At 39.2% G+C, this 14,453-nt stretch overlaps 1 protein-coding gene across 1 annotated transcript in view; it reads right to left on the bottom strand.

Moving 5' to 3' along the window:
• The window catches only part of BCKDHB (branched chain keto acid dehydrogenase E1 subunit beta), a 118,928-nt gene that overhangs the window by 45,058 nt on the left and 59,417 nt on the right, over positions 1 to 14,453 (bottom strand). Inside the window, exon 9 of the mRNA XM_033056321.2 lies at positions 1,245 to 1,331. Within this exon, the coding sequence (XP_032912212.1) occupies positions 1,245 to 1,331 (87 nt within the window). The remainder of the gene's footprint in view (positions 1 to 1,244; positions 1,332 to 14,453) is intronic.

Consider the following 14,453-nt stretch of genomic DNA (forward strand, 5'->3'; position numbering starts at 1 on the left):
GTTTAATCAGAGACTATCTACTATCAAAATATCTCCTATCAAAAGCTGATTATTTAGGATGAAAAATCATGGAATCATAGAATGGTTTGGGTTGGAAGGGACCTTTATCTAGTTCCAACTCCCAGCCATGGGCAGGGACATCTTTAACTACACCAGGTTGCTCAGAGCCCCTCTATTCATCCTGGTCTTGAACACCTCCAGGGATAGGGCATCCACAGTTTCTCTGGGAAACTTGTTCCAGTGCCTTACCATCTCCACAGTAAAGAATTTCTTTCGTATATTTAACATGAGTTTTGCCTTCATTCAGTTTGAATCCATGACTTTGTTTCTCATGACTACAGTTCCTGATGAAGTGCCCTTTTTCAGCTTCCTTGTAAGCTCCCTTCAGATACCAGAGGGCTGCTCTGAGGTCTTCATGAAACCAAATATTTGGTTCTTAATGGAGGAAACATTTTGGTAGAAAAAAGGAATTTACCTTAATATAATTGCATCAAAATTAGTACAACCACTCTTTAAAAGAAACTGTACCACAAAGATAAACATAGTATTCAGTTAGTGATGGACACACAGTTAAGTGTGTAGATGTTTCTACAAACCAGTACCACTGATGTGCATGGGAAAGAAATTAAGTTAAGGGGAAAATTTTCAAGGAGGTACAGGTATAAAACACATCAGAAAGCTCAAAAGAACTTCCAGAACGTAATGCTCCAGATGTAACTGATACTGATGCACATCTTAGCCTTTCCAAGCTGTTCTGTGTGTACAAGCTCGACACGTGCATGAGCATCACCACAATCACACGTGAACAACTTCTGCCCACTTTTCTAATGAGGTCTCTAAACACCGTGTGTCACACTATGGTATACTGCACTGGACTTTCTGTGTCTGATTTAAACATTTCCAGAATGTATTTTCAAGAAGCTCATGGGGTAAACATATGAGAAAAATAAAAAAGAACATTAAAACCAGACTACACATGAACATTTTTTTCCTGCATCTCACAGTGGACATTCTCCCTGCTTTGCAGTGGAAGTTAAATTTCTAGCCTAGAAGACACTATGCACAGTGACTAGTAGATACGTGATTTCTCAGATATTCAGATAAAGCAAGGCAAGCATCCACAAAACTGCAAAAGAGAGTAACTTACAAAAAATATAAAACCTCAACTTTTAATGTAAAGTATTTCTTCTACAGGGAAACATATTCATCCATGCAGAACACTTAAAAACAAATAACCTACGTACCTGAACTGTGGAACTGATTTCAGACGCAAATCCTCCTGTCAAGGGAGCCTCATGGCTAATCAGCAATCTCCCAGTCTTTGCCACCGACTAAAAAGGAAAAACAAACGCCCAAATGTAATCAAATTACAGCATTTGTGATTTCTTACTTGTATTACTTGTGGAATATATGAAATATGTGACTTTGTTAGCACTGTTAGAACACAGTTACTTTTCCCCTCTTGCATTTCCAGTGAACAATAAATTATCCTAAAATACTAAATTGAGTCATTAATAGGATGGTTTTATACTCACTATAAAAGTATTCACATTTTCCACTCAATTTTAAGCAAGTTTCAAGAATAAATTTGAACCTGTTTCACATGAATTTACCCTATCAATGCAAACAGTAACATTTCTGAAATAGAATAAGGAGTTTAGCAAGTAGCCAGTAAAAATCTGAGTCCTCAAAACACAAAAATACACATACACAAAGAAATCCTTCATTGCTATCTTTGTGCAAACAAACCCTATATAAAGTCATGAATATTGCTGTTCAGATAGTAAAATTGCTAAATAAAAATTTTGGCAAAAAAAGTGTGGATTAGTGCTGTGTATTTAAATTTTACATAGCAATTAGAAGTACCATTTTCTAATTTTAGATTTCAATGTTTGTGCAGATTTTATGTAACCTACTTCATAACTAAATAAATAGCATAATATATACAGATGACACAAGCATCTTTGATCAAAAAATCAAAACTGTGTTCATTGTGAAATATAACAATGAGAGAAAAATACTTTTAATCTTATGGGAAATATAAAGCTTCACCACACAGAAATACATTGATGTTTATTGCAACTACGTTAAATTACCTTAATTAAACAGTATCAGACCTTTAGTAAGAAATATGACAGCAAAGTCTCTGTTTACATGATATGCATTTTAAAATTATTAAAATCAAAATGCTCATTAAAAATTTTCATAATCTTCTAGATACGTACATCAGAAAAAAAATCATTACTTTTAATAGATTATTGTGTATGTTAATCTTTTGAGAACAGTTACAGTCCAACATTTAAGATAAGTACACAGTGTACTGCTGGTCTAATATTACTCATCAAGTGTAAGTGCCCAAGACAGTGCTATCAGATCAGACTTTCTGAATACGCTGATCTTTAATTTAATATCTACACCAGCACACTCTCCAGTCAGACAGTTCCATGTTATCTACATAATAGGATACATAAAGGCAATGTCCTATTTATGCAGCTTTCTCTCTGATTCAAGTATTTTACTAATTCTTTTGCTTTTCTAGCAATGACCCAATCAGTGGCTCTAAGCAGCTCATGCACAGATGTACTGGCAACTCGCAGGTTACGAACATGTTCCATATACTGTACTATGAAGTAGTTTGAAACATTCAGAGCTAAACAAGGCAGAAAAGTAACTTCAGCAGTTGGAAAGTAATCCAGTTACATAGGTTGATTTCCTTGGGTATTTTTCCAGCACTGGAAACTCATATCTAAAGGAACAGAGGTATTAACTGCACTATAAATCTGTCAGTACAACAGAACAACAGTCCCATGAACAAAATGTACGTTTCAGTCGAAGTTGATATGATTAAAACTGATAGAATCAGTTGCCATAGTACAAGTTGTTATAGTAAAACTGATAGTAAAACTAATCAATGTTAAAGTTCAGTTTGATAGTTCGTGCATTTTTTTTAATCCTCTTTATTTTAAAGAAAGATCCTTTTACTCATACTTCTTCTGAGAGGTTCACATTTTGATACTTTACGAGCTATCATTAAAGTTACAGATTTTGTTTCTCAGAAGAGAATAGAGTGTAATCAAACACTGTTAGCATATAGGAAAATTCACAAGGAGTTTGACCAATAATCTGTCAGTCCAGTAAATTATCTCTAAAGAGATAATTTAATGTTTAGGGAAGAATAAGAAAGACCTTTAATGTGTTCCTTCACTATGTCTCAGTCTCAAATTATTTTCATATCTCCAGTTTTTTAATCCATACGGTCTTCTGTACTAAATAATAACTTTTATTTCATCAGTTCTCAAATTTAATCTATGTAAATAAAGGTGGGGGGAGGCAAAAATCTTTGTTTTTACATAGGATTCTAATGGTCTTCAAGGAAGTCTGTGTGTGGGAGCTTGGTAAGAGTGAACAAGCAGCTGTGATCACCAAGCACAGCATAGAAATAGCTCAGCCCTACTACAACACACTACATGTATCCCTCCTGGTACAAAATTATGCAGAGGTTTGTTGCTTTTAGTACCCAGCCAAGACTACAATGAGTTTTTCAGGAACACATGCAATCTGAAGTATTTCTAGTGTTTTAAATGTGCCATACTTTTTAACTCTTTCCTGGTTACAATTTTGCACCTTATTTCCAAACTAATTTGGCTGACCTCACTTCAAAGCTGCTGTTTTGTGTTTTATTTCTGTTTGCTAGGAGGAGGCACTATCTATTATCACATTTCTGCTCCCAAATGAATACATTAAGACTGTGATCAAATGGTCTCTTAACCACAATTTTGCTAAATTAAGCAGACTGAGCTCTAAATCTTTCAGCAAACAGCACATTTCAAATTCCTTCATCATTCTTACAACCCTGCCCTGAATCATCTCCAGTTTTATATGTCCTTCTTGAAGCACACCCATCTGGAACCAGCATTCCAGATTTTTTCAGAACACCATCAAATGCAGATATAATGCAGCTGCAGTACTGCAGCTCTTGAATGTATGAGGCCTGTTGGCCAAAGCATAACAGGGTAAGTCCCACTTTTACTGATAACTGCAACTCCCTGCTTGTGGGAAAGAAGGTTAAAGGACAATGGCTTCCTGGAATAAAGATGAAAACACAGCATGCCCCTATTATTTCAAGACACAAAATTATATTTGGATATGCTGAAAAACATCTTATGTGCCTGAGCTTAGCTCAATTAATGAGGTTACCCTCGGTTTATCAGTTACTGTCTATTTTATCTGTTTCTTAGCTGTTTCTAATCTCTTTTTACCAGTAATGGTTATAATGTTTTCCATATATTTGATAGGAATATTAAAAAAATAGGTTCAAAATCCAACTGCAGAACCTTGAGACTACTGACTCCATTCACTAACACTGCCTTTCTACACCACATAGTCTGCTCACTACTGTCATCTTACTTTTCAAACTATGATAATTTAATTTTTTGAGCACCTATTAAATGTTCTCAAACAATGCTGAACTGTTGATCATGTATTTCTAATTATTTTAGAATAGCTGCTTCTTTCTTGTCTTCTGAGCTTACAGATCATTTTCCCCAATTAAATAAAGATTTTTGTGGAAAAACTGATCTATAAGATATCAGACTAATGAATTCCTGGCCAAGAGATACTTCCAGGTAGCAAACATATTGCAAGTATATTGCAGTCTTTGTGCGCTCTCTTAATTTTAATTATTATACTGTTTTCTCTATCTTACATATGACAGCACAATATAGTAATAACAGCAGACAATAAGAACAGATGGGATTCTTCTAGACACAATTTTTAAGTATCTCTTATAATGAAAAAATATTTCAGTCCACATAGCTTAGAACAAAGCCTGGAGAATTCATAGCGTCCTAGAATAGCTAACATTTGATTTCTATGTCTTAAAATGAAAATTTAACCTTATTTCCTGGAAGCAAAATAGTTATTCAGTTAAAAGTGCAAATTTCAAAACTAGCTGCTCTACTATGTACAGGGCACAGTAGACATGGTTAACGATAATTTGCAGGTATCATTGCTCTCCTATAAGACATTAATTTCGCTTTTTAAATCTGTGGCAAAATATTTGTCCCTGTTAATTTAGACAAGGTGGTCTTTCAACCTCCAGGATAACCAAAGCCCAGTATTCAGAAGAGCATTTGGAATACAAATAAATGCGGCTCAATAACATCAGGTAATGGGGTCCTCAACCTTCAAACTTCATAAGAAACACCACTGCATAAAACTGGAGAAAACAGTGGCTAAATCTGCAAAGCGTAGCAAACTGGCCAGAATAGAATCCTACTATTTTACCACCTTTTCTGAAGGTGAACAGGTGGAGTGGTTTTATTAGTCTGGATTAGATTGAGAAAAGGATGGTCTTTCAAAGAAAAATGTATTTTGTCCCCCAGCAACCAAACACTTGCATTTATGTAAGGGATTGATTCTCCCCCATTTCCTCAACAACTCCATTCTGTCTTGCAAAACCACAGCCTCAACACTTTTTCTTACCTAAGTAAAAAGTTAAAATTTTGTAATCCATGCACATTCCGCAGCTCATGAAAAGTACTTTTGAAAATGTATCTTCAAAATATGTGGTATGTTTTAAGAGGGTAGCACAGATTAAAATGTTCCTTCTTTACAACTAGAAGTTGATGTTTGCTAATCCTTAAAGTCCACATAAACTTCAGAGGGCACCAAGAGATTCTGTATGATCATATCTCAAATTAAATGAAAATTGAATTATCTCTTTTTTATCTTTAGTATCAGACCATAAAGAAGAGTCAGAGGCAACATCCAGGCACTTAGAGATAATGGCTTCTCTCTATCATGGTCACTCTGTGCTGTCTCAGCCAAGTTCAGATACAATCCTGGGCTTACAAAATGGAGAGGTCCTATCCTGACCAGAACCTCTTTTTCCCAGCCCATCTCTGACATCTCCTCAACACCGAGGGAGCTGCTGAGAAAGTCAGATGAAGGGGTAAACTGATTTATCCTGTAGAGCTAGAATAGAGCAGCAAACACCACTTTAGAGATTTAGAGATGAAAGGCACATCAAGATTTGCACACAAAAAGCTTCAACAGTGCTCTCTCCTTCTGGAAGGCAGCAGAGACCCAGGTTATAGCACACCAATGTCACCTCTGCTATATCCAGTCATTAGAGAAGAGACTCTAGGGGTTTAAACTATTAAATTAGCCCCAAAACAAATCCAGAAGCCAATACTGACCATACTTTTCCACCTCAATTTCATTGTCATGACTGTTTTACATTGGTGTCATTCACAAGAATGACGACTGACAGTGCATCAGAGCAAAAAGCTAACAGCAGAATCTCTCTGATAAGGAAATATAAAAACCTAATGCCTTTGCAAAATAAATGCTTTCAGGGTGCACTCTGAAGGTTTTCTGAGATGCAGCCCAATGTTTTTACAGTGAAGCAGTTGAGCAAATTGTTTTCAACCTCCCTGACCACACTCTCTAGCCAAGACTTTTTATAAACACTTTTCTGTTCAACTCTCAATTCATTGTGTTGGATCTTTTCTCCTCTCCTACAGGCATCGATGATAGAAGAAAACAACACAAGTCTGGCACTTCCAAACACTTTGAAATCCAAATGCTGACACTACCAGTAACATATTTTGCCCTTACTTAGGAGAAAGCAGCCAACCAAAATGAGTCTGATGCTAAACCACATTTAACACTACTGCTCTCCACATATAGCAACACCACAACTCCCAGTGTAAACAGTTGCTGCACTAACACAGATACTGCCTTAACAGAAATTATCAAACTTTTCTTATAAATAGCTGTTATTTTGCCACAATTCCAAGTTGGTTATTTTCATTAAGAAGAAAACTCTGTTCTCAGGAAAAAAAAGGTTTTCCATCTCCTACAGAAAAGGAATTTTTTTTAGTATTCACTTTACCCTACAAATTTTTGCATATTTTTGATTATGTTCTTTAGAGACTATAAAAATTTCCTGCATGACTGAAAAACTAGCTTTCCACAATTTTTTTAAAGCTGCCAGAAGTACTGAAATTATATTTTTATTGTATCCCATTTTGTATTGAGCATGTATGAAGCAATTATCAAACTGTATAAATATGAACATTAATTGATACGTGCTTTTACTGAAAACAAATCAGAATATGGAAGTTATAAAAAATTACTTGGTAAAGTTTCAATAAAAGTCTTGAAAAACATTTTCCTTTTTAGACCAGCTTTAATGAATTTGTGCTTGGAAAACATAAAACCTGAGGGAGACTACTTTCCCCAGCCCATTAGTTCTACCTTCCCTTTAATGTTTCAATAACAAATTGCATAGCAGCATTCTTGGTACTGAACACCACATTCACAGAGATAGAAATAAGATCCCAGATTCCTATTCAGCACTTCCCACAGAGAAATACGCAACAATCTGCCAGATAAATCACTGAGGATTACATTCACTTAGCACATGTAGATTCACAGGATGACACATCCCAACTGCAATGAATTGTTTGTGTATGTGGTACACTGACAGGTTTAGCAAATGCAGTTATTCCATCCCCAATTTCCACCCATCCCAGAGAATGAATCCCAATGGACTTTTGGGATCTCTGGAAAACCAAACAAATCCTCAAGCACCTTTTTTTTTTCACTAGGCTCCTAAGAGAAGGAATAGAAGGGAAGGGGAATAGTTTGTGTCCTAGTAGCCTGGACACAAAAAACCCCCGCAGATTTCTAAAAATCATGTTCTAGTTTGCAAATTATAGCCATCAGCTGTCCAAGAGTGCCTTCTCCTAGAAGGAGGAAAAGCTAAAAAAAGTATACCTCCTTTAAAGCTCCAACCAACAAAAATAATTCTTAACATTGAACTAAAAATGAAACAAGAAAATAAAAAACATGATTTGCTGTGATTTCAACAGAACTAGATTTCCAGAGAAGGAAAATGAGAGATGTACTCTATCACAATGTCTATGCTACACTTCCAAAAGTTGACTGAAACTCATTGAGTCATTTTTCAATAAAACCAAAATAATTACAAGATTTAAAAATGATATGAAAACCCATTATTTCATCAGCCCAACAGCTCAAAGCGTGAATAAAACTTCTCAACTACTAGTAAGAAGGCAGTCAGCCTTACTCTCCTTCTGTTAAGATTCTGTTAAGTATAACAAACATTATCATAGTATTGCAATTGTATAGCAAAGAATCCTAGTCAAACACTAACAATAATCTATGAAGATCAAAGATAGAAAGAAAAGAAGTCAAAAGAAGCTGGGAAGAAAAAGAAGTCATTTTTATTACATCCCTTAGGAAGGCCATTGGACAAAAAATCTTTAACCAAAACTTCTCAAACAATAAAATGAAAAAAACATAGGCAATTCTGTAATAGATGAGTATGCAGATTAACAGCAGAGAATGGAAAACATCACCTTTCTAGCTTGAGACAAACAGCTAAACATTTGCCAATTTGAAGTGACCCATATTAGCAGAGCACAAATCTTAGTCATCTGGTTACTACTTAACCAAAACTGAGGTTTCTAATCCACTCCTGTCTGCTTCTTCAGATGATGCAATCAAAGTCTGTGCTTTCTGACCCACAAGTCTGGAATTCATTGACTGAGATGGCACAGCCAAAGTTGTTGGGACAGGCTCAGACTTACTGCCAGCTTTGGAAGCGCAGAGTGAGTTTCCTCAAGGCAAAAGGATCTGTGACACCTAATTTACAGTTCCCAGACTGCAAAGAGCACAGAGATGAAGAAATTTTGATTCTGGTTTCTATCAAGGAGAAGCAAAACACAGAAGAAGACAAGTGTTGAACATAATGTGTGACCTTTGCGTATCAAGAGTGGTAACAGAGGTTATCCTGCTACACAACTCCCCTACCTGACACTGTCCCTATACCTTCACCTGCTTTCTCTGGAGTAAAAGATGAAAACAAATAAAACCCGCAACACCCTCTTCCAAAAAAAACAACCTAACAAAAAAAATACCACACAAAACCCCAGAATTTTTTATTCTAAACTCCTTTCCAATTGATTTCAAATCACAATAGAAGATCAGGTATTAGAGAAAATCAACAAAGATCTAAAAGTATGATCCATTACAACTAAGTATTATTGCAATGGAAAAAATGTAGGAAAATTAAGAGAAGTATTACAAATGTATTTGCTGTCCAATAAGATGTTTACCTGAAACCAAATGTTTAATGATTCATCAAATAAACTATCAAAGTATGTACTCAAGTGAAACATGTTGAAGACAGCTGCCATGTTGTCTACCCAGTTCTTTGAAAATGAATACTATGCATTTGAATATTGACTTCTAATAAGGAGCAAATGCTCAAAAAAACCCCCAAAAAACTTAAGCTCATTTTACATAGCCCCTTTAAATCTCTTCTCTTCTAAACAATCAGTCCAACTGTGCTTCTACATGGCTACCTCTTTTACCAATTTCTTAATATTAGCTGGAAGAAAATCCTAGTGAGAGCTCAAAGGAAGGGGAAACAACAAGCAAACAGTCTGGAGCACAGAGAGAAGCTGGGCTATATTTTTGACAGTGCAAAGGCAGAAGCAGGAGATGATGCTAACAGTACCATGGATGAAGGAAAGGAGTGAGGACAGACCCTAGTACAGATCCCTGCAGTCCTTGCTTGTCCCTGGCTTCCAGGTAGAATACTGTACTCTAGCCACTAACCATGAGTATGCAAGTACACAAACAGTACTTTACCTATCCTGCTGTCAGCTGAACCAGAGCTGTTCATTGGGGTATTCTGAGAGTATTAAAAGCTTTCTTGCAGTCAAGGCATCCTCATCCCTTGTACACAGATCCAGATATTCATCACAGATTTAGTCTTAGCAAGGCCTTGCTTACTTTTCCTAATCTCATTAATACATTCAGAAATCATGTGAAACTTTCAGTTTGGGTGAAGAACATTATCAAAAACAGCTTAAAAGCATTTACTGATAATTCTTCCATGAAATACATAACATTTCCTTAAATTTGATCACAAAAAGGCAACCAAGTGCTCACTGAAGCAGAAGACATGCACCTGTGAGCAGTCTGAGTACTGTCATAAGATGACCCACTGGGAGCAGTCCAGCAATCTCCATACACATTTTCAGATCTGCATTCCACACCATTATTTAGAAAATGTTATTACTGTTTTCTTCTTGGGCAAATCTGCAGCTGCATCTGAATAATGGGATAGACTGTATACCCTTAGTAGAGCTGCAGATGACATCAAACTGGGAGGAGCAGGTGATGGGCTGAAGGAGCTGTGCTGCCATCAGGAGAGACCTGGACAGGCTGACAGGAGCCTCATGTAGTTCAAAAAAGGGAAGCGCCAAGTCCTGCCCTTGGGGAGGAACAACTCCAAGCACCTGTGCACACTGGGGGCTGCACAGCTGGAAAGCAGCCTAGCAAGAAAGGGAAATGGATGTCCTGAGGGACACCACATCACCCATGAGCCAGAAACATGCCCCTGCAGCAAAGAAGGCAAATGGTATCCTGGACTGCATCGGGAGGAGTGCTGGCAGCCAGACAAGGGAGATGATGCTGCCCCTCTGCTCAGCATTGGTGAGGTAACACCTGGAACACTGCATCCGGTTCTGTGCTCCTCAGTAAGAGAGACATGGACATACTGGAAAGTCCAGTTGAGGGCCACAAAGACTGGATGAGGGGACCTCATCAATGCATCTACATACCCAAAAGGAAAGTGCAAACAAGACTGAGCCAAGCTCTTTGCAGTGGTGCCCAGAAGCAGAGTTTCTGTTGTTATGCTGATGTTGCACACTGAAATCCACATTAGGATGGATCTTTTCCCCAGTTGTATGTATGGCAGAAACAGTTCATAAAGAACTAATGTGACCACAGCAGGGATGCACATATGAAACATCTTGCAGAGAAATGTTAACACAACCATAAAATTTACTGACTCGGCATACCGGGATTTTAATATTCCAGTATGTATCATTTTACACTATAAATGCCAAAAATAGTTCTGAAATACTAATGCGGACTCTTCCTGCATAGCACCAAGAACAATGCTGTAGCATAAGGACGGTGGTGCAGAGATAAAGAAAAATGAAAACAAGCATGGGAATAATGCAAAGTAACATGGAAAATTTTAAAAATTGCAGTCAAAACCAAATGGAGTCGCTACAGGGCTAGGTAGAACAGCCTAAGAAGCAACTAAGAGACAATAATAAAACAGTTATGGCCTTTACAGCCTACACAACATTGCTAGCATATGACTGAGATGATCAACACAGAAATTTATAAGCTTCCTGCAAAGCCAAGAACCAAAGACTCACAGAGTGTAAAGCAATAGAGAATTCCTCTCCAAAGAGCTTGTAATTTAAATATCTGAGACCATGAAAAGAGAAATTAGGGATGACACACAGCAGGGTGCACCTCAATACAGTTTGGGCTGCTTGATATAATTTTTAATAGAAGAGGGTTAAAGTAGACTAAAAGGACTAATATCCTATTAAGTAATGACTAACTCTCCAATGCTTTCAGTAAATTTACTCTTGTAATACAACATTGCTACGAACCCTCTTGTAATACTTTCATAACATCATTCTACATACTCTGAGACAGATAATTGCTGAGAAAACAAAAGGTGATAATAATGGTCATGGATTGTGGGGAGAATGAAGAAAATTGATGTTTTGTGCAGATGGATGCTCCTGCTTAACTTAAAAGTATTCAGTAACACATTAATCAACTTCATTAAGATATGGCAAAGAAAAAGTACTTCTGGAATTGCATAGCATGGCTTTTTGATATCCTTAAGACAAATTGCTACATACTACACTGAACTGGTTAGGGATGAAAACAGATTCAGAATTCAAAAGTAAAATTAAAAATAAAACCCCTCTGGTTCATTCTTATAACTTCAGCTATACACTGCACTGATTTTATTGCATTCCTTTCCTCCACCTAGTCACATCTCATTAACAGTAATTTCACGATTACAAGCCACACTGTTTTGCCCAAAATTTTGCTCCCACACCAGATATGCGGCTTACACTCAGGAGCGGCCAATATGTGAATAATTTTCTGACATTTTCAACTCCAGAAGTGCAAACCGAGTCAGGGCAAACTGCCAAGTCAAGCACCTGCCAGTAAAACCCGGCATTTACGCGATTGTTACAAATTGGTTACTGTGTTGCGCGGCAGGTAGAGCCGGGTTCCGTGCAGGCAGCACGGGGTGGGGGGGAGGCGGGGAAGCTCCCTCCTGCTGGCCCCGCGGCCCGGGGAGAGGCGGGGGGCTCCCGTCCCCACCTGCTGCCGCCGCAGGAGAGCTCCATCCCCACCTCCCACCACCGCCGCAGGTGCTGGCGGGCTTCGTGCCCCCCTGCCACTGCGGCGCAGCGCCAGGTCACGGCGAGTGAGCCCAGGGCAGTGGTGGCCAGCCCTGAGCAGCCCCACCGAGCAGTAGCGCTGAGTTGGGCCACCTGGCCCCATTGGCAGCCCCGAGCCCTCACAGCCTAAGCCGAGCCAGTAAACCCCGCCATGCCACAATTCTGTTACTATTTGGCAACTTTGTTGCATGCTGGTCCTCCCTGCGAACGACAGAGTGGCTTATAATTGGGTGCAGCTTGTGTATGGACAAAGAACAAAATGTCTGCCAACACCCGGCGATGAGGCTTATAGTCAGTGCAGCTTGTATTCATGAAATTACTGTACTTACTGGCACTGGAAGCTCTCCTTAATATTGACGATTAATAATTTTAATAAGCAGTTGGTTGTTGTAACCCAATACCCTACTGCTTTAAGAATGGTATGTCCCTTTAACCCTGTAACCCCTACAAGACCAATGGACTGACCCCTGCGATGGGATTGGCCTGAAGCCAAGGCTGACCCCTCCCCTTTCCTGACCCATAGAAAACCCTGAGCCCACGTGTGGGCTCTCTCTCTTTATCCCCATCTCTCGCTCTGACCACATGGAAGCCTAAGAATAAAGCAGAATACCAACCCTGAGATAAGAGCCTCTATATCTCTACTGTTCTACATGAAACAGCATCCAAGGCCAGCTCTGCAAGGTATTTGGGGAGCAGGCGAGGCCTAGGGTGCAGTTTCAGTTGACGCCCCGTAACGTGGTGCTTTTTAAATTAAAACCCACGTGAGAGGCTGTGACCCTTAGAAGGGTTAGGAAGCCGACGGGAAGTCAGCTACCCTGCGGGCGAAACTTGCTTTCTAGCAGGTCTAGCTTAAGGGGACGAAACCGGTAAACCTTCCAGCCCAAGGGAGGTCGGTTTCAGGAACAGTTACAAAGTACAGTTCTTCAGCTCCTCGATACTTCGCACAGAGTGGTAAGTATAAATTTTCCTCCGTGGGGAGGGGGATTTTGAGGTGCTTTCTCTGTAAAATCGAGGTGCGGGGGGCTGGGCTGCACAGCGTCCTCCCTGGGGGTTTTGGAGCTGTATGCAGCCGGAGACACTGGTGGGGGTAGCAAGGCCGCCTTGAAACAGTTTCTGCCGTGTGTACAGTATCACGCCAGACAGCTGATTTCAAAGAGAGGCGCGCTTTTGCTGCAGCCTGTGATTCTCTGTGGGGGGAGGTGCCAGCCTGGCCGGCAGCTAGTAACCTTCTCTACTGTGTTTTAACTGTGCTTTGTAGTGAGATATTAGAGTAAATTGCTGTGAAAAATATGGGTACACAGCAATCTACTTTGCAACAGAGCGTGGCTTCACAAATTAGAGAACTTTTAAAAATTGCAAATGTGATTATTACTAAAAAAGAACTACATAGGTTTGCTAGGTGGCTGTCTGTAGAGAGATCTGATCTTAATTTGGCAGATATGAATTCGGTTTTCTTTTGGAATGAAATTGGAGATTTATTAACTTTAAAAGTCGAACATGGAGATAAAAAAGCCTTAATGTTCATCCCAATATTTTTGCAAATTAGAAAACTGTTACTTCAAACAGGAAATAACAGGCAGCCACAGCAAACTGCTTCAGAGTCAACCAGTTCTTGTATCTGTCCCTCTGCATGTGTTCCCTCTTCACCTCAGAAATCTGACTCCTCTGTCTCTCTAACTCATGCTGACAGCCACGTGTCTTTTACTACTGAGGCTGAAAGCAGACCCCAACATGGCTCCAGCCACATGGCATTAAACTCTTCTTCTTCCCATAATACTCCTCCCTTGATAACACCCTCAGACCTCTCTCCAAACTCATCCTCGCCTCTGGGTATTCAGGACTGTTCTCCCTCTACCGGAGCTTTGCCATCCCCTCCCCCAAGCTATCAGGCTAGCACAGATGGGGATGGGGGTGGGTGTGGAAAAACTAGTTCTACAAGTTTTACACAACCTCCTTCTGAGATAAAGGCCTCGGCACCGCCCATCGCTCAGGACACTGTCCCGGTGGAGGCACATTATCAACAGATAACACAGCCCAGAATACAGCCCTTCCCTAAAACCCTCGATCTGAAAACTCAGATACCGTCTGTGGCTCCTGTCATTTATATGGGTAAGAGAAATGGCA

The sequence above is a fragment of the Catharus ustulatus genome, chromosome 3, assembly GCF_009819885.2.
Source record: "Catharus ustulatus isolate bCatUst1 chromosome 3, bCatUst1.pri.v2, whole genome shotgun sequence".
Classification (NCBI taxonomy): Eukaryota; Metazoa; Chordata; class Aves; order Passeriformes; family Turdidae; genus Catharus; species Catharus ustulatus.